General features: G+C 39.7%; 1 protein-coding gene across 1 annotated transcript in view; it reads right to left on the bottom strand.

The window, feature by feature from the left end:
* LOC139741112 (BAR/IMD domain-containing adapter protein 2-like) overlaps positions 1-26,832 on the bottom strand; it is a 115,278-nt gene that overhangs the window by 25,890 nt on the left and 62,556 nt on the right. Inside the window, exon 6 of the mRNA XM_071651701.1 lies at positions 17,636-17,791. Within this exon, the coding sequence (XP_071507802.1) occupies positions 17,636-17,791 (156 nt within the window). The remainder of the gene's footprint in view (positions 1-17,635; positions 17,792-26,832) is intronic.

Raw genomic sequence — 26,832 nt, 5'->3', positions numbered from 1 at the left:
TCATCTTCTGCAAGCTCTATCACCCAAAAACCCTCCCCACCCAAAATTTGTATTAAATACTTTGTCTACAGACCTGCACATGAGGAGTATGTTCCATGTTAAACATTATCACTGTGCCTTCTAGCTTTTTCTAAGAGGCATTAAAGCATTCTGAAATTTCTACATTAATTTTTTTTTCCTGAATGCCAAATTTGTGTTTAAGTTCTATCCTGATAACAGGTTTCAAGCTTTAAAAGTCAGACATGGTGGCTGTTTTCACTGTTGATCACCCAAAGCATCATGCTAAATCATGATGAATATAATATTATCAACCCCCTCTTTGTGTAGCACATAAAGATATCTTGGACAGACTTGATGAGGAAGAAAGGAAAGAACCACTACACTGAGCACTATTTCAATCTAAAACTAGAAAAGCACTCGTGGAGTACAGACCTCCGCCAAGCAGCTCATTTTTTTCCATCATCAGATTATAGCTATGCGGAGCAGAGCACACGTTTTGGAGCCCGTATGCAAACCTCAACAACGTGCAGCTTGAATTCCCAAGTTCATTGACCCTATCTACCAAACGATAAAAAATCCTTCAAAAATCCATAAAAATTCCCGGATCACTTCCAAAATTTATAATATGTTCCTTGTGTCATTATTGACTTTTCCTGCAAGTTTCATTCAAATGTGTTTAAAACTTTTTGAATGATTTTGTAAATAGACAAACAAACAAACAAACAAACAGACCAATGCCAATGAATGCATAACCTCCTGCTTTGGTGGACGTAATGAAAGTTTTGGTTTTCATGCTGTCCTTTATAAACCAAAAGTACCATGAAGCAGAACATAATGTTTGGTTTTGAATTCTCCAATCAGAAAAAACTCTCTTCACCCTTCACAGTTCTACTCCACAACTGGAAGAGTTCAGTAACATTTTAGGGCACTTCTTTTTTTTTCTACTATCTTTAATAGTCTGATCATGCAAATGGATGCCGCATGGATTCATTAACTATCCAAGATTCAATTAAGCCCTGATGACTTGACAATCTCCTCTCAGACATTCTAATGACATAATCCCTCAATTTCCAGGGGGGAAATAACGGTTCACAGAAATCACCTGCGCCTTTTTAATTTTTGCCCCGAGTCTCCTTTTTGCGGCGAATATGAACGGACACCGAAAGAGGATGCTGTGTCACTGACCTGGGGGATGACCTGTGCAGACTGCAAGGCATTGTGGGTAATCATTTTTGCATATGAAATGCGAGGGAATCCTACCTAGGAGGAAGGAAGTGGAGGAGCGAACTGTGGATACCATTTCAGAGTGTGGTGTAGATGTGCGGTTTGAGCAAAACAAACAAATGAGCGCTGGTATGTGTTATCTTAAATCCTCATGACTCAATATCACGTTCTATTCGTGTCCAGCAACTATGAAAAATTGCATTTAAACACACAAACTTTAATGTATCTGCCTTCTAGTAAGTGACTGTTGACTGTTTTTTCACCCTTGTCCATGTGTAAATGCCTGGTAGAAATACACCCTGGAGCAGCGCTATTGCATAATGCACATACTTTATGGCATCATTATCCACGGGTTGCTATAACTAGGCTGTAGACATTTTCTTTGCACCATAGTTACCAAACATAACATGTCTCAAAATGGTATAATGTATCATAGGGCCCCCCTACACAAACTTTGGAGACCACATACACCCGTAAGACTCAAAGTTTTTCGTCAGACAGCAGTTTGATAGCAACGAGCTTCACATGAGATCAACATTCCATAAACATGCCATGTTCTCCCATGACAGTTTATCAACACAGATACACTGTATGTATTTAATCCAAAACCAGAACAAAACCTTGTGGCAAAACAAAAACTTTAGGAGAAAGGGTCTCCCATGCAGACATTAGACTTTGAACTTCTTCACCGATTGTCTACAACTTTCTAAAGGCATTTCAATCCCTCCAACAGTAACCAACTACAGAGTACCATAGAGCAAGCCAGACCCAGTACCCATTAAAAAAACAAAACAAAACAAAAAACAAAAACTTAAAAGTGGTATATATGACTCATCAATACCACAAAAATCTATTTGTAGCTCACTGAGAGATGGAGAGAGAAAGAGAATTTGAAAGAGGAGGAGGGGGGGGGGGGGGGGAGATAGAGAGAGCATGACAAGACAGGAAAGATGACAAAGAATGTACAGGTAGAGACACTATTAGACAGGTAAATATAGGGCGCAGACAGCATTTTTAAAAAGCCCATACTTCAATTGCCATCACTAAAATAGACTTAAGGTACAAGCTGATGGAGACACACAAACACAGGCAGAGATCAGACATGCGAGCAAATAATGCCATAAAAAAAGTTTTGTCTCCTAGCAACCACTGAAGAGTCATCAGACGACCAAAAAAGTACATACGTTGTGCAATGCGCCATTCGTGTCTCCTAGTCAACCGTACTATGAAAGCTTGCTTGGGTGAAGTTTGCCTGCCAATAAGCCCACTATGAACTTCCACGTCTACACGACTCAGATAGCTTCTCTTAGAAACTGTACAGTACTGGCTGAGGTGAGGATTCAGGTTTATAACATTCCTAAGTGAGATAATGAGAAACCTCTTATGAAATATGAAAGAGCATGTAATTTTAAGAAGGATTCAATGTTTATTTGATGAAAATTGGTTATCAAATGGCTGAGATATCCAAAAAAGTGATAATAATAAAAGGCGACAGGCCACGCCTTTTATTAGGATCTCTTTGTTTCACCTTGTTTTTGGATATCTCAGCCATTTCAAAAGCGATTTTCATCAAATAAACTTTAGATACCTCTTAGAATTGCATGCTCTTTGACATCTCAGAGAGTGGTTTCTGAATAAACAAAAAATTAAAAGCTAAATCCTCGCCTCGACCAGAACTGTACATCCCCTTTAAGACGCTTACGTGTGTATGTTCTCTCAGATCCTGATTTCTGGTTACATTCTGAAGGAATGATGGTATCCCCCCCCCCCCCCCCTTTGTTCAATTACAGTAACAGGGAAATTAATTACTTGATAAGGAGGATGCTTTTGAATGCTTGTATTAAAGTTTTCCATCTCAATGAAACCAATCCCTTGCAAAGTTAAGATCTGCATAGAGCAGTAGCGCTCCGTACTGAGCTAAAAACCATTTCCATTATACATATTTGGCACACATGTATGCATGTTAAAGCTGCATGGTCCTGGTGTTTTAGTCAAATGCGTACGCGGGCGCACGGCGCAAGTTTCCTATAGAGACCTACACTATCGACACTATCGACAAACAAACAAACAAACAAACAAACTTTATAAACGTAAAATTATAGAACAATGTTAGCTTGGCCCAGATCTCAAAGTTCACATCCATCTTGAGATAAAAACAGCTCCTTTTGCCATGGACATGGAAACCACTTCATTTGTGTACCGTGAAAGTGCGATAACCCAACCATGAACAAGGAAAAAACATAATAGAATGAGACCAAACCAAAAAAAGTTTTGACCCAAATCAAAAAATGTGTCCTTTTCCATATTGGATGGAAAGCATTCCTGCTGTCATTCCTGGATGTTCTATTTTTGTAGCATTCAAGTGCAGTAACTCGACAGTGACGCCAACATGCTTTATGATCCCGAGCAAAAGTGGCTGCAAAACGTCAACAAACCACACAAGCATACAATGGCAAGTGATGACAACAAAACAAAACAAAAAGAGCGATGTCAGCTTGACGACATTGGACGTTGACTCTGGTCTGCAGTAAACCCTCACAGATGCCTGGAGATCTTCGAGAATTATCTTTCCCTCCGCACAGATCTACCAGAAAACCACGATATTAGGCCGTTGAAGCCAACAGCTAAAAGGGGGAAACGACTCTCTCTGCCATCGCTTTCGAGCGGAATGTAACCAAGGACAGCGGAAGGCTGAGCTTCCTTCCCAACAAACTGGGCAGATAGCTTATCTGGAACACAGGACACTATCGAGTGCACATGGCAAAGGACAGAATGCAAGCCAGCAAAACTTTAAGAGCAGAATTACATGTACATCCTTAACTCATCCCACACTAACACGACTTCTATAACATCACTGAGTGTATACAAATAGTGGATATTCTGCACTACCCCCTCACACACTGATGTACTTCATTATAACTTGCCTTTGAGGGATATCATGCTGGCATCTGGCTAATTCCTCAGCTAGAATTTTTACTACTTATTGCTCTGTTACACAACCCCATTCACTGTGACAATGATGCAATGTTGTAGAAGGTCACTGTGATATCATAAGCTTGAAAAAAAAAAAGAAGATTACATAATCTCTCTACACTTACAGCCAGTTCCAGGATGTTGATACCAATCAGGCAAAGTTAAAGGTACTCTTCACTATGAAATTGGGAGCAGTGACTTTATGGTTGAGTAATCGCGTTTGATTAATTGATGCCTAGTGTAGGTCAATTGTATCACAAAACATCCTACCATACAAAAATTTTTCAATAAAGCCTAAGATAGAAGATCACTATTTTTCTCAATAAATCATAACTGCAGATGGTTTAGTTAAGAAACATTTTATTATAACTATTGTTCCCATTTTGTATATTCAATAATACTTAAGATTGGTTATACTTATTAACAATTTACATTTGTTGTTATACCTGACTCACACTTTAAAACTATTTTGAAGCACTAAAGCTTGGGTTTTGTTTCATCTGCAAATGGTAAATAATGCCTTTAAGCATGGGAGTGAAGTAACCTGTGTGGATTTTCCACTCTTCCCTTTGCCATATGCTGCAAGCATAAACTTGGCCAGACTTCAAAAACACTCAAAAGAGTTATGAACAAATATTTCACATTTTCTCTGCATATGCCTCACCACTCAGTATTAATATTCCATTTGAACCCATACATTGTAGGATTGAGGTAGAATACACATTAATTTTACTACTCCCCTGCCTTGTGTTTCCTGACACGTATCAAACCTGGCATATATGGTGGGCGAAAAAGATGAGTCACCCATTGAACATGCAATAACACTTGATTCATGACTGCAATAAAAATTTACAAGATCAGAACCAACAAACTGTTCTCTCCTGGCAACAGGAAAACACTGTCAAGCATTGGAATTCTGATACTTAAAAAAAGGGGATATAGCTGTTTCTCAAAAACATCCATCTCTGATGTCAAATGCACAACCTGCTCCCTCGTATAGGAGACTATGACACGGGGGCGGGGGGAGGGGGTGTTTCATAAAGTTGTTCTTAAAAATCAGTTCTTGTGCTGAATTATTGAAATTCTGATAAAGTATAGCACATCAGAATTGATCACCAGTCGTTCTTTAAAGTCTTTCGTAACTTTAAGAACAGCTTTATGAAACACCCCCCTGCTATCATCCGAGGGCAGGATTCTTGACTGGGAAACACTTGTGAGAGAGCAACTGCATTTGCATGCAATTCATGTTGATAATAATTATGCAACTATTGCTTTGATAAAGATATGTCTGTGCCTGGCAAAAGTAGCACATAATGAAACTCCTGACCATATTAATCCCCTTCTTTTTCATTTTAATCACACCATTTCACACGTGCATCCTCATGCCATCAATATACTGTAAAAGAGAAGAGTCACAATATTCCCTGTGACTGACACCTGTGACACATCACAGCTCTTGATGACAACATTACCACATTCCCTTTGAGACTCTCAAAGGCACACAGGTTTGTATAATTGTATGAGACCAATCTGTTTATGGTATAAGCAATGGGTTAATCATGGCTTTGATGGAGGGGGGGGGGGGGACATCCATTGATCTGCACCAGGTGATTTCTTTTTATAATGCAGCCTGTATATCAGGCTCCTTTCATGTCTGTTTGAAGCACAAAATCTTAATTTACATCGATCTCTTTACCACCAATCATCTCAAAATGATACTGACAGTATGGGCTAATTAGAAATCATTTGTAATGTTATCCCAATTACTCTGACTTTACATTTAACTAATCTTGATTGTTGTTGCTCTCAATGATAAAACGGAATGTTCTGATCTCAGGGTTATAATAAATGCTACAACTGTGTACGTCCAGAATAGTCCTTTCCTTTTCCCTTTAATAGGACTTGAATAACCTCCCTGCTCGTAATTATTTCAAACCTTTCCAATGGATTATTTTGTGTATTCTCTCCCTGATCAATCATCATCTTTATGAGGTACAAGTAAGTTGCTCGTAGCATTGAGTCCATAGAGAATTCTTCCTCAAAAGGGAAGTTGCTTCCACGAAAATCAACCTCACAGATCATAATACTGCACAAACAAAACCACCTGTATTGAATGATACTGGGAAAGTGTTGCCGGTGTTGGTGGGGTGAGCCATTCTACACCACATGTTTTGTGATGGCCCATACTTGCATGAATTTCCCACTTCTTTGTTTTGTCAATAAAATGACCCAAATATGATTCATCCAAACTATGTAGAAAGACAAACAAAGTTTTACCCATCTTGCAGGCTACGAGGCAGCATCTAGTGCTTTGAAAGATAATCGGCAGAAGAGTCCTAACGATAACATGCCCTGGGGAAAGTAGTGATATTAATGTTATTTTGAGCACCGAGCAAATGAGGTATATCATGACACCTACAGAATGCCAAGATAAACCTAGACTGGTCATTATAGACTTATAACTGTCTAGTTTTCCTCTATCTCCCTCTAATATGGCACTTTCTGTTTCACAGCATTCATGCACAAGCTGACATAATAATATGATCTGTACATTAAACTCTCCTTGAATGCTTTGGTACACATTTATGTATAAATCAAAACATTATAAAAACCATAAAAGACAACATTTACTTTTCTGTATCAAGGTTTTTGGCAATTCTCCTTGGCCCAGGTCGGAGGTTGCTTGATCTGTTCCTGGTGAAACGAAATCCACCATCTTTACCCAGCTATATTAAAGGGTGTGTACAGTTCTGGTCGAGGTGTAGATTTAGCTTTTAACATTTTGCAAGATATTCAGAAACCACTCTATGAGATGTAAGGGGGAATGCAGTTCTAAGGGGTATCAAAAGTTTATTCGATGAAAATCGATTTTGAAATGGCTGAGATATCCAAAAACAAGGTGAAACAAAGAGATCCTGATAAAGTTGTGGCATGTCGCCTTTTATTATTAGCACTTTTTTGGATGTCTCAGCCATTTGAAAACCAATTTTCATCAAATAAACGTTGAATCCTTCTTAAAATTACATGCTCTTTCATATTTCATAAGAGGCTTTTCATTATCTCATTTAGGAATGTTCAAAACATGAATCGCTACCTCAACCAGTACTGTACAGTCCCTTTAAACCTGTTGAGTTCGAGTCCTGAGTATACTTGGGCAAGTGTCTATGGGAAATGCGTGCTGTGGCAAAATCAGTCTGTCCTCAACAGGTTAATAGGTTAGTTTGGAGTAAGATTGTAAAATGCAGACAGGGAAAGTGTTATTCTTTTTTTTTTTTTGCACAGGTACACTGCCTTCTCATCGTGTATGAGAACTGATTCTACAGTTGCTCAGGAGAAAGTCTGCAAATTTTGAACATGGAAGTTCAGTAGCACAGCACACTTGGCTAATTTCAACTTCAACTTCATATCATTAATAAATTACAGTAACTTTCTTCTCATTCTAAAACGAGTGGAACACTTAATTGTTACCTGTGATGTCAAGTCGCTGCCATTTCAAATTGTACAGGCATTGAATAGCAGCTTAATGGCAGCTTAAAATGATAGATTTGCATATTGCATAAGTCTAAAAGTTGAGTTACACCAGAGGATATCAGCAGTTTGATAGGCAATTCTAGAATTCAAATAGCTTCATCACAATCAAATCATGTTTTATCATTTTAACCATTCTATCCATGCATCTCTGCATGAATCAAAGTCTGGATGTAGACAAACTCTGTTTCCAGGACACTGCATGTTGCCCAGTCCCAATATTAATCCCTCTAAACTTCTCTCCACTGTACACAACTAGTGTAGACAAACCTAGCACAGAGTCCATCCCCGCCACTTCCCCTTGTTCCCCAGCACTGCAAAAGAAGGAAGTATATCATTATCGCCATTCTGATAAAAAAAAAGAAAGATCCAACTTCCTGCGACTGGCTGAAACACTTCAAGACCATTTGAGTACAGAGCACCATTGGACAAACCATGCTCTCGTGGGCTGTTTTCACACAGCCGTGAGAGCATAATTTGAATCACGATTGTAATGATGTGCATCGATCACTAGAATCATGATTCAAATGACGCATTTTGGCCGTGTGTAATACATGCAAACTGGAATCGCGGAGGATGAATTCAAATCGAAATTCAAATGACGGTCCGGAGGTGTTTTGCAATCACGATTCTCCAGAATAAGAGAATGAAACAGTCATGTGTACAGATTGACCTACAACGTACAAACCATGTTTTTGTTTTGTTTTTTTTTTTTTTGGGGGGGGGGGGTGGGCAGAGCTCACGGTGACCTTTCAACCACTTCCAGAGAAAAACTACGCTCCTCAAATGCTCACACCGTACTGCACTTATACCCCTTTCAGGTAATCGCGGTCCAATTATCCGCATCCAAATAATGCGGACGAAGTAATCGAAATCGCGTTTACATTGTATAATATCCCATGAAGTGCGCACTACTTTTACGAGCGCCCGTTCATATAACGGTGCGAAAGACGGGAGTATTTGTCATGGTTACTGCGCACGCCTCTATAATGACGTAATGTTTCCGGCAATATATACTCACGTGTATGCACAGCTCTCGCTCAAGCTCAGCAATCAGCGGTTGTGCGGGAAATCGAGTGACCTTTGACCGAATTGTGGAATGTTAGTGCACATAAGTCGTAAAACGCGTTCATGTATTCTCGATCAACTCTTCATGCTGCAATAATGCGCATAATAGCAGCATCAAAATAATGCGCACTTTTTTACTCCTCTCCCATTCATGTAATCAAAATTTTACGACTTATTGCTCCTATTATCCCCATCCACGATTACCTGAAAGGGGTATTAGAGCATGTGCTACTCACCGCTCAAGAGTGATTGGCAGGAACTCAGGACAAAGCCACACCTCCTTTTCTCACTCTGAAATTAGAAAAATTGCAGAATCCTGCGAAACCTCCCTCCCCGGAGTGTACAGACGATAATATTGAGCATAACTGTAATTGTAAATATAATTCAGCATTGCAAAATTACGTTTCTCGACCTGTGTGAAAGCGGCCTTTAGAGGCATGGGCTTTGCTGTCCAGAACATAACATCCTACAGATCATGTCTTCCTGACCAGACTCCCTTTTATTTCCTGTTTGATATGCTCCTTTTGCTCGATGATACCTTTCACATACCATACGGTTTATCAACCGACATTTACTGTGTTCACCTTCTTCTTGTGACCTTATGTATAATTGTGCTTTTTGAAGTTACACTGATGGGCAAAGTCTTTTTTGGCCTGAAAATTACGGATCTCTTGGCCTAGATAATGGATCCACATGTTCCTTTATTACCACTATTACAACCTGTACTCCACTATTACTATAATTACAAGTGCTACTATTACTACATGTACGACTGTACTTCTAGAACTGATACTACTTCTACTATTGCTACTCCTAATCCTTAAACTCTACCAATACTACTACTACACACTGCTACATGGTATACTACTACTATTAAACTACAATGTACCACTATTATGTACTTCTACTACTACTACTACCACTACCGTAACTCCTACCACCACAACACCACCACTGCTGCTGCTGCCACTACTACCACTACTACTACTTCTACCTCTTCTTCCCTCTATACTATTCATACCCTACTCCATAGTGTACCTGCTCTACTGTTATTTCCTTCTCGTAGGGTTGAGCAGACACAGGCGTTCCTTGTCATGACCAGTTGATAAGACTACCAGAGGCTACTTTCACTAATATCAATACAGGGCAGTATGCTGACTTTTGTCTGTCTCTGATGTTAATTGTAACTAATCCCTAAAATCCTGTAAGACGCAATTGTCGTCGACAGGATTAAATGTCCCACACCTGGAAGACGTCATCGCGAGGTTTCCAACGAATTCGGCACGGGTAATGAGGGTGCTTCCTCTAATCTGCTGACACTGTCCCTCAAGGCGGCCTCAAGGACTGCTGAAGATCGACTGCCTACTTCTACTCTTGATGACCGTAAAATCTTATTTTCATGTACAGATATTTTTGCGAATGAGGACACAGACGTTTTTCATCATAAATATGTATCATTGTACCTTCCCATTTGCAATATATTAACATTATGTTGTTAAAGGACAAGTTCACCTTCATATACATGTGGATTGAGTGAAGGCAACAATGTTAGTAGAACACATTAGTGAAAGTTTGGGGAAAATCCGACAATCCGTTCAAAAGTTATGGATTTTTAAAATATCTGTACAATCACTGCTGGAGGAGAAGACTACTACAGGGTATGATGTCACATGCGTACAACGATATAAGGAAAATAAAAAGAGAATTTTACAAAACTTGACTTTTTGACTAGAGTGCACATTTCCTCGACTTGTTACTGACTTATGTTAGGGGTAATATTATTCCCCCTGACTTCTGAAAGAGAGAAGTCGAGTGTTCTTTTATTATGTGAGAAAAGTGAGAATATCTTGAATTTTCTTTATACTTTCTTTATATAGTTGTACTCATATGACATCACAAGCTATAGTAGTCTTCTCATCCAGCCGTGACTGGGCAGAAACTTCAAAAATTCATAACTTTTGAACGGATTGTCCGATTTTCCTCAAACCCTCATTGATGTGTTCTACTAATATTGCTGCATTCACTCAACCCACATGTCTCTGAAGGTGAACTTGTCCTTTAAATTGGTGGCCCAACAGTGATTTGTGAAATTCACGAAAGTTATATACCAAGGCGAAAATAACAGCTTCTACAGTATGGCAACAATACACGTTTGTACATACTTATCTTAAAGTGGAATACTACCCTTTTTAAAGGAACAATTGTACAAATACACCCTTATAAAAATCTTAGGTTGCGGCAAGCTTGTAGCAAGCTTGCGGTAAGCTTGCGGCAACCTTAATTAGCTTGTATTAAAGAGTGCAAGCTTGCGCATGCTTATTGCCATCTTACTGCAAGCATGATACAAACTTGGCATCCCCTGGTAAGCTTGCTGCAAGCTTGCGGTAAGCTTACCGCAAGCTTGCGGTAAGCTTGCAGCAACTTACCATTAGCTTGTGGACGATTGCAAGGTCGCAGATATGATTGCAAAAATAATCGCAAGCTTGCAGATTGTGTCGCAAGCTTGCAGATAAGTTTGCAAGACCATATGAAAGCTGTGCAAGCTTATGACAAGCTTGCCGTAAGACAACTAACAGCTCTGCAAGCTGGCCGTAAGCTTGCAAGTAATGCAGAAATCTCTGCAAGCTTACAACAAGCTCGCAGGCCATTATCAGAATTTCTGTGAGCTTGTCGCAAGCTTGCAGGTTGTTAAAGAAAACTCCTCAAGCTTACTTAAGCTTGTGAACTGTGATCAAAATCTTTGCATGCTTGCTGCAAGCTTGCGGGTTAGAACTTCGCAAGCATGCAAAATGCAGTCAAAATCTTCGTGAGCTTGTCCCAAGCTAAAGCTTGTGGGTAAATTGTTAGAGCAAATTCTGCAAGCTTACCGCAAGCTTACTGCAACTGTATGGCCACAATCAAAATCTTTGCAAGCTTGTCGCAAGCTTATCGCAAACTTATTGGTTAATTGATAGAGAAAATTGCCTGGTGCCCTCTCAGTTACAAAAAAGAAAGTTACTTTGTTCACTCTGAAATTCAAAATGGCGGTTTGACTGTTTCTGTGTGCAGCTTAGATTTAAGGACAATAATTCTGTTCAAGGTATGAAATTGATTAATACTATTATAACTAACTGCATGCATTAACATGCTGAATAACTTCACCATATTTTCATTCCCCATAAACCTCAATAATCTACACATTTTAACAAATTAATCATTGTAACTTCCCCTAAATGTGCAATACAGTCCCACCCATTGTAATTTGTGTGTGTATAAACAGGTATTTTTATTGTTACATATAACTCAATACCGGTACATTCTGCATACCTCTTTTTTTTTTGAATAGTAAAATAAATGAATGTATAACAGATTTGAGCGTATTATTTATACTTCATCCTTTTTTTTAATGTTTCACTTTTGTGCAAATTTCAATTAAATTTCCTAATTGTATCCCCCGAACAGAGTTCGGAGGATACTATGGATTTGGCCTCGTTGCACCGCTGCGTCCGCTGCATCCGCGTCCGCCACAGAGATTTTCTTGTGAGAGCGCTCTACTGGCTGCAGTTCTTCGTAGATCATCTTCAAATTTGGCATGAAGGTGTATTATGGTGCAACGAAGATGTCTCTTGTTTCTGGTGATGGCGCCCTCGCTTGTTCTGTCTTTATACATGAAAATAAGGTCAATTTAACAGGGTCTGCTTGTGTGTGCAATGTACGCTGGCCTTGTTTCTTGACCGATTTTTTTTTTTCAAATTTGGTAGGCCTATGTATTAATGTATCATAGTCAAATCTATACACCTACGTGTATACCTATTGATAATGCTGCCCTAACTGTTCCACCTTTTACAGGGTCAAAGGTCACCCTGATCATGTCAAAATTTGCAAATGTGCTTATATATGCAATAACTTGATTGTTACTCAACGGATTTTATTCAGACTTGCTAAGGAGGTGTATGGGTGGTCATTCTACATGAAGGACACAACAGTTTGTGGTGATGGCGCCCTCAGTGTTCCGACTTGGATGCCATGTCACATTTCTTGTGTGTGCTCTATCAGCCACATTTCTTATTAGATTTTCTTCAAATTTGGCAAAAAGGTGCATCATAGTGAAATCAAGGTGCCTATTGTTTTTGGTGGTGGTGCCCTCGCTTGTTCCGTCTTTATACATGAAAAGGTAAATTCAACAGGGTCTGCTTGTGTGTGTGATGCTGGCCTTGTTTCTCGACCGATCTTTTTCAAATTTGGTATGTAAAGGTATCATAGTCAAATCTATACACCTATACCTACAGTGTATTGATAATGCTGCCCTCACTGTTCAAGCTTTTACAGGTTCAAAGGTCACCCTGACCATGTCAAAATTTGCAAAAATGCTTTATATTTATGCAATGACTTGATCGTTACCCACTGGATTTTACTCAGACTTGCTATTTTAAAGGAGGTGCGGGTGGTCAATCTACATTGTACATGAAGGACACATAACAGTTTGTGGTGACAGCGCCTTTGTGTTCCGACTTGGAGGCCATGTCACATATCTTGTATATATGCTCTATTCGTAAGCTATTTAGAAGCGACATTTCTTGTCAGATTTTATTCAGGCTTGCTATGGAGGTTTTGTGGGGGGTTATTCTAGGTACCGGTAACAAAAGTTTTCATTGACAGCGTCCTCATTGTTCTGACTTTCAAGGACATGTCATATTTCTTGTATGTGCTGTATGGTACTACATGTAACCTCAATTCTTATGGGATTTAATTATTCAGACTTGCTAAGGATCGGTGAACGAATGGTCATTCTACATGTACATGTAGGACACAACAGTTTGTGGTGGTGGTGCCCTCAGTGCTCCAACTTAGATGCCACTCACATTTCTTGTGCATGCTCTATCAGCCACATTTCTTGTTGAATTTTGTTCAAACTTGCTATTGAGGTTTATGGGGAGTTATTCTAGGTACCCAGTAACAAAAGTTTTCATTGCCAGTGCTCTCATTGTTCAAACTTTTATAGGATGACATGTCATATTCCTTGTATATGCTATATACCAGCCTCATTTCTCGTCAGATTTTATTGTATCCTGCGACAGTTGCCATATTATACAACATTCTGGCCTAAAGTAATCCAGATGGGGGATGGGAGATTGGTTCAGGGGATATGTGAAGAGTTTGTTCGCAAAAACCGATAAGTCCATATTTACCAAATGGAGATATTTGCGATTAAAGGTCAAGAAAAATAAAGAGAATAATAAGAAAATTTTCGCTTCTTTTGACCGTAACTTCAAAAATGTACCTTTATATGTAAGGACCAATATATCATTTTAAAGGTATTATTTGTACTTTATAACAGAAACCGTACTTCAAAATCTTCAAAAATGGACTTATCGGTTTTTGCGAACAAACTCTTCAAGTGCTCGAACGGGTCTCCTGTGCGAGTGCTCTATAGTAATCAAATTTCTTAATTTCTTTAAAAGACTAAGCTTGCAAAGGCTTGCGACAAGCTTAGCAGCAAGCATTCCGCGAACTGGTGGCATAGCACACAAGGTTGCAAACTCCCTGCAAGGTTGCCAGAAGTCAATACACAAGGCTGCAAATTTGTAGGTCAGCTACCAGTAGCCATGCAAGGTTGCAGCAAGCTAATATGCAAGGTTTCAAACTTTGTGCCAGCTTGCAGGTCAGCTAGCCCTGCAAGGTTGCAGCAAGCTAGCATGTTAGGTTGCGGCTGCTCATTTGAATATTTGGAACCCTGCAAGCTTGCCGCAAGCTTGCCACAGACTGGCCCGCAAGCTTGCAGCGAGCTAGCCAGCAAGCTTGCGGCAAGCTAAAAACTTTGTGCAAGCTTGCAGGTATGTGAGCTAGCCCTGCAAGGTTGCAGCAAGCTAGTATGCAAATTTGCAGCAGCTCATTTAAATATTTGGAACCCTGCAAGCTTGCTGCAGGCTTGCCACAGGCTGGCCCGCAAGCTTGCAGTGAGCTGGCCGGCAAGCTTGCGGCAAGCTTGCAACTTTGTGCAAGCTTGCAGGTATGTGAGCTAGCCCTGCAAGGTTGCAGTAAGCTAGTATGCAAATTTTCGGCAGCTCATTTAAATATTTGGAACCCTGCAAGCTTGCTGCAAGCTTGCTGCAAGCTTGCTGCAAGCTTGCCGCAAGCTTGCCAAGATCTGGCCCGCAAGCTTGCGGCAAGCTAATCCGCAAGCTTGCGGCAAGCTTGCGAGGCATGCTTTACAGATTTGTATAAGGGCAAGCCTCCTTCAAACAGTTAATAATACAATGTAGTTGAAGCATACAATATACAATACACATAGCTTTCCTTTGTCCTTTTTACTGGGGGGGGGGGGGGGGTCACTAGCTGCAAATGGTATCTTCAAATATCATTCTTGTTTCACCATTAGACAAAGGAAGACAAAATGTAAACATGGACACATATAACGACCTGAAACTCTTGACTCTGACCAAGATTACGGTCATCAAGTACTGATGGGTATTGCTCCGCTTATCGGGTATCTATAATGTGTATCTATTCTCTATAACGCACCATAGTGTACATGGTCTCCTGCAAAACTTGGAAGTTTGCTTTGATTGTACTGGTCCACACAATCAGCTGTGAATGAAAGCTGAAGTGATGAACTATCCAGAACAACATCTAACTTCAATGGGTAACTCTCATGTCAACAAAACTATACTGGGATCTTCAAATAACACCTTTATCACACACAGATGAGACATTTGATTTATGAGGACTCAGTTTACGTTTCTACTTTCTGTATTACTCCCGAGAAAGTTATTAAAGATGATGAGAAATAATTCCATCATACATGTAAGTTACTAAAATAAAAGTGACTATACCGAAAGCCATTATATCTTGGGTATCAGTACGTCATATGCCATTTCCCCCTATTAAACACTTCTAGGTGTGGCTTATAATTTGGCAAAGTTTTGATCAATAAAGATCTCATTAGAGATCATGGCACAGAAATAGCACGAGGCCCATCATCATAAGGAAATACTGCAACATTATTAAAAATTGCAATACTTGACATTTGCAGTCACAATTGTGAACTTTATGTAGATACATTGTACATCACAACTTCTTGCTGGCATAATGCACACATACAATTGACTTGGCACCCTGTCGCAAGAAAATGACAAAAGTAAAAGGAGACCTCCGGATGATTTTCAGACTTTTTCATTTGAACAACCATAAATTAGTTATACTGAGTACAGAGTTTCAGAATTTATAGCAATTGGGATAAGGAATAAGAATGTTTTTGAAATTTATAGCAAATTGCAATGAACAAGGATGATGACATACAATTGTAGCAGCCTCACAAGAATGCATGAGTTGGGCTCAAGGAAGCAGAAGAAAAGAAGAAAGCATGCATAGATTCTACACAGGTGAACTTAATAAGCATGTGCTTTTGTAATGGAATTACACTGCTACATTTTTGATATATGTGAGGCTCCTATGTATGTCATCAACACTGTTCAGGGTAATTTGTTAAAGATTTTTCAGAGTATTGGTTTCTCTGCTCAACGACCACAATAAATTCCAGAAATCTATACAAGAAGCTTTTGATTTATGTACTACATGATGTGAAATCATGAAAATCGTCTGGAATGCCCCTTTAAGCCTGGCAAGCTAGCTTCACTTTTCATGTAATATAGCCATAGGGAAGAATCCAAACACTTTTTTTAGAGGAAGCCACATGATACAAATTCTGATTTTCGTTTCCCCATACACACATACTGACGTGTACACATTACATACATACCGTATATATACCCCAAACAAAATTACCAGGCTTTTTGCTATATACAGTTGAACCTCTCGTATCCGGACAAGTCGGGACCGGGGCTCATCCGGATAAGGGATTTGGCTGGATACGGGAGACTCAATGCTTTATACATGTACATATACACACACATGTACTGAAGTAGCCCATTGTAGTACCACATGTAGTAATGTGTATACTGCAACCTTTTCATTGTTACATTTGGGGATGTTAAAATGTCTGAAGGTAAGCAATTTGGAAGGAAATTATGTGTAATGTATGTTCATCATGTTGGAAGTAATTCATGTGTGTTTGTGTAGGAGTTCTCAAGGAGGCGGGAATCTCCCTTTCCTCCCGTAATTATTTAAAGAAAAAAGATCACGGCGAGATTGCGTCCGTATAATAGAGAGATCCGGATAAAGGGAGGCCGGATAAGAGAGGTTCAACTGTATATGATAACTTTACAAATAGTGAATCAATTCAAACGCAATTTCAAGGTAAAGAAACTATAACTTATTTAATACCAACATCATTCAGAAAACCCTATTCAATTTGCTTCAGTGGTAAAAAAGAAATGAGGATCTTTGTACAGCTCATCAGGTGTCCCTTCCCTCCAAGTTTTTTCTATTGTGTTCACAATTCTAAGAGCATCCAATTGCTCAACTTGGAAGATATGGACCCATGACATACTTTACTACAACGATCCACATTTCTCTGTTACCACCTAATCGGGCTTTCTGCAAAATGGAGGTAAGAGGTTATACCTGTAGTTTCATTCCCTGAAATAGCATTCTGATTGTTAAAATCATTTTGAAAGTCAAGGATGCTATTGAAGTTTGTTGAAAAGATCAGAAATCAAACTTTTCAGGTGATCTTGATACGATGGAAAAAGCAAAATGTGTAGACTTGAGGGAAAAAAAAAATCTGAAATCACATTTAAATCTACAGATATCATGCCAGGAAAGTTATTAATGCGGAAAACCAATTGTATTTTGTATTTTTTTATTTATTTTTTTGTTTGTATTTATTTGTTTTATTTGTTGTTGTTTTTTTTTTTTGGGGGGGGGGGGGGGGGGTGGGGGCATACTGCTTAGGAGTTCTCACCTCCCGTAGGCCGCTGGATCGGAAGTTGTGGAGCTGTTTGGTGAGGAGCTGGAGCTCCTCCGTCGTCCTCTGCTCCTTCTCAAGGTACTTCTCACTGTGGTTCTTTTGGGTCTTCTTCTGCAGCTTCTTCACCTCTGCCCGACACTTCTCGACAGCCTGGGTGGGGGTGGGGGAGGGGGTAGAGATGGGATGGGGGAGGGGGTAGAGATGAGGTGAGGGAGGGGGTAGAGATGGGATGGGGGAGGGGGTAGAGATGGGGTGGGGGAGGGGATAGAGATGAGGAGGGGGAGGGGTGGAGAAGAGAGAAGAGATAGAGAGAGGTAGGTAGGGAGGGAGAGAGAGGGGGGGGGAGATCAATAACAATCATCAATCATCAAAAAACTGGTACATCAAATTGAGCTATGCTGTATTAACAACATTTAATGCTGCAAAAGTGGACATTGTCACACAATTTTCATGTGACCTGAAACTAGCATAAAAATAAAACACATTTTTTTTCTCTTTTTTTTTTGCTTTTTGTACGTGGTATAGATACTAAATTTTGATTCCACTGAATCAAAATATTGCAAAATTCATCTCATCCAATGAAGTACAAAAAAAAATGCTACCATGAAAATTTCCACTTGTATAGTACACCAAAATGAGCAATGGGCAACTATTTAGTGCCAGGCAAGTGGGAGTCACACTTAATAGCCCCAACATGAAGTCCAACACATTGTACAAAGCTGACACATTATATGTAAAAATATATGTCAGTGCATCAAAGCAGCCAGGGATGGAGTCTGTCCTATGATGGCTGATTCTCTCCATAGCGTGGAGAGAGCATTCAAATGTTCTGCGACTCAGCTGTGAAAAGGAGCGGAGAGGGAGTGTAGGATGTTTGAATCTCTTCCATCACAATCTCTCTCTGAATCACCACTAAATACCCCTAGGGTGTACAGGGTACTAACTTTTCTCCATATTCCACTGGTAGACCCATTCTCATTGAGGAAAATCGCAACATAAACCATTGAAGAGTGATAACTTTTCCTATAACATGCATTTCCCATTCACCCCTGCCCCGGAATACTCGGGACTAGTCTTCAACGGGTTAAGATTCGTGATGATGGTGACCCACTCATTCACTGCAATGACGATTCAAGATATTTTGGCACTTGAGAAATATCGTGATGAGTGTTTTCATCCATGGTGCTCATGCACAATTGGTCAGGCAGACTGCTGCATGCACTACGCCTATGATGAAAACGACAGCAACCTGTGCGGGTACGTGTAGCTGCACATCGAGAGCATTTCTGCAGTGAATGCTCTCGTGTCAAATTGTCGCAGCAAACTTCACACTCAAAGTTTGAATCACTTTACGGGTACACATGCAATTTTCCCTAGGGGATCTTTCATGTGGCTTTTCCGTACAGTTACTATCAAAGCAGCTTTCAGTGTAATATCGTGATTTCTCATGATCAGTGTGAACAGCCTTAGTGTTTCAATGGTGCTTCAATGGGAGTAAATCAGAGAGTTCAGACGGAAGAGATCACACAAGTGCACTACATGTATTATCACATGCAAAAATCACAAGGTCTAAAAGAGGTACAGTATCGGCATTTGTTTGTTTGTCTGTCTGTTGCCATCTTCCTATCTCACTAAATCATATCCTGGGTCATGGAGGGCAGATGAGTCTATTAACACTGCCATACAAGCGCACACTGTAAGTTAATTTCAATAGAGATCCTGCATTTATTTTCTTGACTTCCTTTCTGTCCTATCTCCTTTACTTTTTAAAAACGTAACTATTGGAACTTTTGTTAAAATCTTTCCAGGTATCCATGAAATTCAATGACTTGTGTACATGATCTGGCCTTTATTCAAATTGATACACTGATATAGAACTGCATCCACCCTGCATCATAAACATGACAATGATGAGGAAAATTAAACAATTCTCAACTGAGGTTTTACAACAATTGAAGTGTCAAGATTAAAAGTTATCTTTACTGGCTTTTATGACCACATATTATCTCCTGACAAGCCAAAGTACGGTTTCATATCCACACTGTATTCAACAGTGCTATAGAGGATTTCATCCCTTCAAATCGTAAATGATTTACAAAGAAACATAATGGCAGCTCAGTAAAAAGGCTACTACACTAAATTACACACAGAGAGTTAATCAGAATTTAGAGTTTGCTGTGACGTACATTTGATGTTTTACACAAGTAAATGCTGTTCCATCATCATCATCATCATCACCACCACCACACATACACAGGTATGCCATAATCACTTCCTTGTTTAATAGAGTATCACATATAGACAGTACAGTACATCTCATTATTGATTATGAATTATATTGTGGCAGAACTGTTTCAGGAACTATAAATTGTGTGGGCAGAAATTTAAACTGAGAAGTCTGAGGACTACAATACTACATTATAACTTTCATTACAACCTTCACTCACCCCCCACCCCGCCCGTTAAGACTGGAGAGTTCTCGTATGGATATACGACGTATGAATATACAACGTATGGATATAGCACATTTTTATGTGTCTAAATGCTCTAATATTGAAATGTCGTATCAATATACGTCATAAATCGAAACGATTATTTGAGCATCGTTTCAAATCATCATCCTACATATCCATACGACGTATATTTGTGTCTGAACGCTCTCATATCCATACGTCGTATGAGTAGGCAGGGCTTATTCGCAGCGCGCGCCGAGCTCACGTCTCCGCGGTGCGCAGTGCTGACAGATTGATTGTGACGTAATAATGATCTGGCGCAAACTAGCGAACTACCGGATGAATCAAAAGGCAGAGTATAAACACTATGCGCAAAGCCTGCGTAAATTACGTACAGCGCATGGAAGACAAGAGACCCACGGGTCTAGCGCTCACCTGAGTATCGCAAGTTCACCTTTCACGCAGTCACTAATCTAAATTATTCACAGCTCTACCAAAATTTGACGAGGCATTCTCAAGTGGAAGATGAAAATGTACAATAAGGGCCCAATTTTTTCAAGATTCCTTAATTTGGGGGAATTGGGGCCCCCTGGGGCCCTCTGGGTGGGGCATGGTGCCCAGTTTGATAAATTGAGATCCTGACCACCTAGGGATGCTACCTGCCAAGTTTGACAAAAATCCATCATGAGGTTTTCAGGAAGAAGATGAAAATGTACAATTCAGGCCCCCATTTGGACCCTTCCAACCACCCCCCTCCCCCTACCCCCAAGAGGGGCACCCCTGGATCTCCTATGAACAAACTTGAAACTACAGTCATTAATGTACTCACTCATAGTATTATCTCAGCTCTATAACTTCTGATTCTAGAGAAGATTTTTAAAGATTCCTTCATTTGGGGGGTTTGGGCCCCCTGGGGGCCCCCTGGGCGGGGCATGGTGCCCATTTTAACAAATTGAGATCCTAACCCCCTAGGAATGCTACCTGCCAAGTTTGGTGAAAATGGGTCATGGGGTTCTCAAGAAGAAGATAAAAATGTACAATTTAGGCCCCATTAGGACCCCTCCTCACCCCCCCCCCCCCCCCCCCCCCCCCCCGGGTCCCAAGGGGGGCACCCCTGATTCTGCCATGAACAAACTTGAAACTACAGTCATCAATGTGCTAACTCATAGTATTAACCTAGCTCTATCACTTCTGGTTCTAGAGAAGAAGGTTTTTGCGGATTCCTTAATTTTGGGGGGTTTGGGCCCCTGATGGGGGCCCCCTGGGTGGGTCATGGTGCCCATTTTAACAAATGGAGTTCCTAACCACCTAGGGATGCTACCTGCCAAGTTTGGTGAAAATGGGTCATGGAGTTCTCAAGAAGAAGATGAAAATGTACAATTTAGGCCCCATTAGAACCCTTCCCCACCCCCCTCCCCTGGGTCCCAAGGGGGGCACCCCTGATTCTGCCATGAACAAACTTGAAACTACAGTCATCAATGTACTAACTCATAGTATTAACTTCGCTCTATCACTTCTGGTTCTAGAGAAGAAGATTTTTACAGATTCCTTAATTTTGGGGGGTTTGGGCCCCCCTGGGGGCCCCCTGGGTGGGGCATGGTGCCCATTTTAACAAATTGAGTTCCTAACCCCCTAGGGATGCTACCTGCCAAGTTTGATGAAAATCGGTCATGGGGTTTTCAAGAAGAAGATGAAAATGTAAAAAGTTTACGCACGACGCACGACGGACGACGCACGACGCACGACGCACGACGCACGACGGACGCCGGACGAAGGGCGATTGCAATAGCTCACTTGAGCCTTTGGCTCAGGTGAGCTAAAAACCACATCTACTCAAGAAATATCGCTTGTGCGCTACGTCTGAATGCTCTGATACGATTATCATATAACAGGGTGCGTGTCTGTACGCTCTCATATCGAAACGTCGTATATCCATATGTCGTATGAATATATGATAACTCGGTGTGTCTGAAAGCGCCCTCAGTTTTCAATAACATGTTGCTCTCAAGAAACTGACATTGGGGTTTTTCAACTAAAAGTATGATCTCTAGATCCATGATGTTTACCTCTTACCTCCTCCCCATTTTCCTTTTCTGGATAATATTTGGATATGATAAAGCACAAGGAATAAACAGTAATGATATTCCATAATGTATTTTTTAGTAAGACTATGTACCTGAAATCTTGCCCTTCAGAGTCAAAAGCTTATGGAGTAAAGATCACAATTTGTTTCAAGACCGTTAAAGGGATAGTACAGTTTTGGTTGAGTTGAGAAATAGGCTTTCGAATTTTTGCAAGATACCAAGAAAACACTACGTTAGCACAGAGCATACCATTTTAAGAGGAATTCAAAGTTTATTTGATGAAAATCGGGTTTGGAATAACTGAAACATCCAAAAACAAAGTAAAACAAAGTGATTGTTACAAAGTGTGGGTCCCACACTTTATTAGAATCTTTCTTTTTTTGGATATCTCAGCTATTTCAAAACCAATTTTTATCAAATAAACGTTGAATTCCTCATAAAATTGCATGCTCTTTCATATTTCATATGAGATTTCTCATTATCTCACCTAAAAATGTTAGAAACCTGAAATTAGGTCTCAACCAGAACTGTACGATCCCTTTAATGCAAGAATGAAACCACCCACAATAAAAGTGACTGAGAGCAATGGAAATGCGTTCTGTTGCAAGACAGATCAGATGAATGCAGCTTTTAAAATAAATACAAGATTTGTTTAGATAGGCCCGTTCATAGAGATCGAAAAGAAACAAAATCCAATAGCCCATCAGGAAGGAAACGTATGAAAACAAAGTCCCTTCTGAGAGTGCATACATCATGTCATTAGTCTGAATTTCATAACTTTCCTGACAGATTGATAATCTCCCACGTCGCAATGTAATATGGAAAAGAAAATGTACACGATACAGCCGCATCCTGGTTCCTGTCACAGATGTGTAGGGAGGTGCTTTTTGATGTTAAAAACACAACTCTCATTATAGCAACCTTTCCCTCTTCTTTTTTTTGCAGACCAGTATGAAAATTTCAAAAGCAATGAACATGACAATGAATCTCCATTATATCAGATTAGTTCTGTACGACAGTCAAGCTGGCAGAATCAACAACTAACAATTTACCTATTGAATATGAGCTGATTCTGCTTGAAAACAGATTTCCCATAAATGCCTGTCCAAGTATACTCAGGACTAGTCTTCAGTGGGTTCAAGCTAAAAAAAAAAAGATTTGAGCTACACATAAATCTGGTAAATAGGGTTTAAAGATCTACGGGCCCTGTTGCATAAAACCCTTACCGCTGGACTTACCGCTCCTTTCTAGCGGTAAGTCTTCAAAGTAGCGGTAAATTTTAGAATCCTTGATGCTGATTGGTTGTGATGCCTAATTTTGACGGTAGTTACCATTGAAATTCAACGGTAAGTTTTATGCAACGGGCCCCTAATGAATATCTGACTTGCCAGTGAGTACTCTGACAAACTACACTATAGCCCCCTCTTAGTCGCATAATCATGATGACAACATGCAGGATACAACTATGAATACACTTTTTGATTTTCTCACAGGCTATTCTTATACAAATCTGCTACAAACATATCACAGACTTGTACATCAACCAACATTACATCAGTAATCAAATTTCATATGTTTAAAAAATTGTCTTTTTTTTTCATGTTGGGGTGGGGGAGGAGGGTCTCGATTGCTTCAAAGCAGGTACAGAATGATATTTAAGAGAATTTGTTATCACCTGATGGATGCCATTATCTATATGAGTCAATAGTTATGTTCAGACGACAGGCCCTAACCTCGAGGTTAAGCTCTTGCCCCCTAACTACGACATGCGTCCACACGACGTATCTTAACCTCGAGGTTACGAAACCTCAAGGTCAAATTCCTGCCCCTTTGAGTGCGTTGATTTTTGTGTCCACACGGTGCTTAACTACGAGTGGGGACCCCCCCCCCCCCCCCCCCCCCCCCCCCCCCCCCCCCCCCCCGCGGCTCGTGGTTTGAGCGCTAACCATAAGATTTCTCGTGGCTCTTAACATCGAGCAAACCTCGAGGTTAGCTAACTATGAGTGCGTCTTCACGGTCCCTAACTACAAGCTCTAACCTCGAGGTTACGGCTTGTCGTCTGAACGTAACTAATAGGATGGCATTACAGATGATTTATTGATGTTCAAATGGCAACACCTGTCAAACCATTTGTCTGGCTTGCTCACATTTTCAATTTTATTTGTTGCTTATGTGTCACTGCCTCACGCAACAACTTTCTCTCTTTTTGCAGTATAAAATCTTTTAACTCGAGAAAGAAAGTACCCTAGATCCAAGACTAACCAGTGATATCAGTCCAAGCACACTGCCTTCAGCCAACCAATAATAGGAAGCAGAGCTAAAAATGGCAAAGCATTCCCAATCGCATGAAATTTATATTTCTGTTTCAATTTCCTCCTGGAATGCGAGACATTCAGTGCCCTATGAAGGATGTAAATAAATCAAGTCTGCATTGAAGCTTCCCCAATATCAACAGAGAATGAAGAGTCCCATACATTTACATTCAGAACCCCACATAAAGCATTCTCAGTATCTTCGGAATGAAAGATGGTTTTTGGTAAGACACACCGATTTTGTCCTTGGTAGAGAACATTAACATAATCTGTCTCTGGGAGAGGTAGTCATAATTCTTTGGTTTAGAACATTTATGAATCTTTGGTTCAATGTTCATTTGATATCTTTTATCAAGGCAATTTATGATTTCTTATTGTACAGAATGAATTATACGATCACTGTTTTATGTCTAAGCGCTGATAGGCATGACATTGGAACTGCCTTTCCTGATCCTTTGAAGGCTGGCTCATTTCTTATCTTTCCTGACTGTCAGTGTATTTCAATACTATGTTATCCATGTGACATTACTGGTACCCTGTAATTTGATTTGATATGAAAAACAAATGGAATAGAAGCATGTTATTCATCCTGTTATGAAGACATTAATGGTATCTCCTGTCTATGCTGGATAGTATGATGTACGTAATCTGTATTTGGCATGATACTGTTGATCCCAATATTTAACATACTTTCTATTAAACCTACAGATCAAAACACACACTGATGTATAGTTACAAGCAATACTTAAAGGCAAATAACATAATTTGGTTACAAGATGGAAACTAGAGATTGTAATTTGTCATCACTGACAAATTAAGGTGATCCGATTTTTTTTTAATCAATGATTCGAGTCCTGATCGTAATAGGCATGACAATACAAGTTTCATCTGTGTTTAGAGACATTGGCCGTGTGAGGTTTGGATTCTCATTTAGAAAAGGGAGTCATATCTGCCATCTTTGGTACCAATTCTATATACACTGAATAACGAAGATACAGCAACGAATACATATGACCTTTGACCCACCTTTACACTCCCAAGATGGCATCTGAGGAAAAAGTGGTTATTTTGTGAAATGATTCTTGCGACATCGTCTATATTCGTGTGCAAAATATGGCAAAGATAGGACAGGTATTCACCAAGATGCAAAATGCAAAGTCTTAGGTACAACATAAAATCTGGGAGAAATTCACCGAAGGGTAAGTGAGAGCTAGTGCTCGATAAAGAAAAGCATGTCGATTTTCACATTAAAAAAAATCCCTCCCATAGAGATAACACGTCATAACGAAAATACAGAAAAGAAAGAAGTACATATGACCTTTGACCTCACTTTAAACACCCAAGATGGCGTCTGAGCAAAAAGTGGTTATTTTGTGAAATGATCCTTGTTACATGGTCTTTGTGTGTGCAAAATATGGGAAAGATAGGACATGTATTCACCAAGATACAGGATGAAACATTTATGACCTTTGACCCTAATTTACATACCCAAGATGGTGTCCGATCAAGTAGTTATTTTATGAAATAATGTACGTGACATGAACTAAACATGTGCAAAATATGGGATTGATAGCCATTGTTGTTGTTCATCTATTGCACAGAAAGTAGTAGAAAGAAAGAAAAATAAAGAAAAAAATATGTTATTTTATAGAAATTTGAAGGAGAAGCATAAAAAAATCAGAAAAAGATAAAGTTAGGAAGGGAGATTAAGAATAACTAAAGAAAAAGAAGAAAAAAAGTGTTTAAAAAAATGAAAAAAAAATATTGGCAGGGGTGAGCCTCGAACCAGGGACCTTAGGATTACGAGTCGGATGCGCTATGCAATGACCTATTTGTTGCTCCATAGGCCCTGTGTATTAAGCAAAATGACGCTGCATCGAAGCCACGTGCCATTTTCAACCAAGTTTTTCGACGTGATGCCGACGTCTTATGAAAAAATGAAGGGCACACTTACGATAGCCCAAAGTCTCAGCTACAACATACTAAAATCTGGATAAAATTCACCGAAGCAAAAGTGAGCTAGTGCTCGAAAAAGAGAGTCATGTCAATTTTCACTGCCAGAAAAACTGCTCTCCCATAGAGATAACACGTAAACTGGTCAAATTCTACAAGGATACATTCAATCCATTTTTACGAGGCGATGACGTCATCCAATCAAAATGTTGTTTTTACATTAATGAAAGAACATTTCATAAGCTACAACATACTGAAATATGGGAGAAAATTGGCAGAGGATAAGTGAGATACGCTCGAGTAAACTTGTAATTTGATGACGTCATTTTGAAAATTTACTTTTTTTACTTTATTAAGAAATTTGATATCTTTTAATCATTTTGTCAGCA

The sequence above is a fragment of the Diadema antillarum genome, unplaced genomic scaffold (genome assembly GCF_040938485.1).
Source record: "Diadema antillarum isolate AM-2024a unplaced genomic scaffold, OU_Dant_1.0 seq00000905_RagTag, whole genome shotgun sequence".
In the NCBI taxonomy this organism is placed as follows: domain Eukaryota; kingdom Metazoa; phylum Echinodermata; class Echinoidea; order Diadematoida; family Diadematidae; genus Diadema; species Diadema antillarum.
Note: the sequence above shows the minus strand (reverse complement) of the source record. Positions and strands in the feature narration are given on the sequence as shown.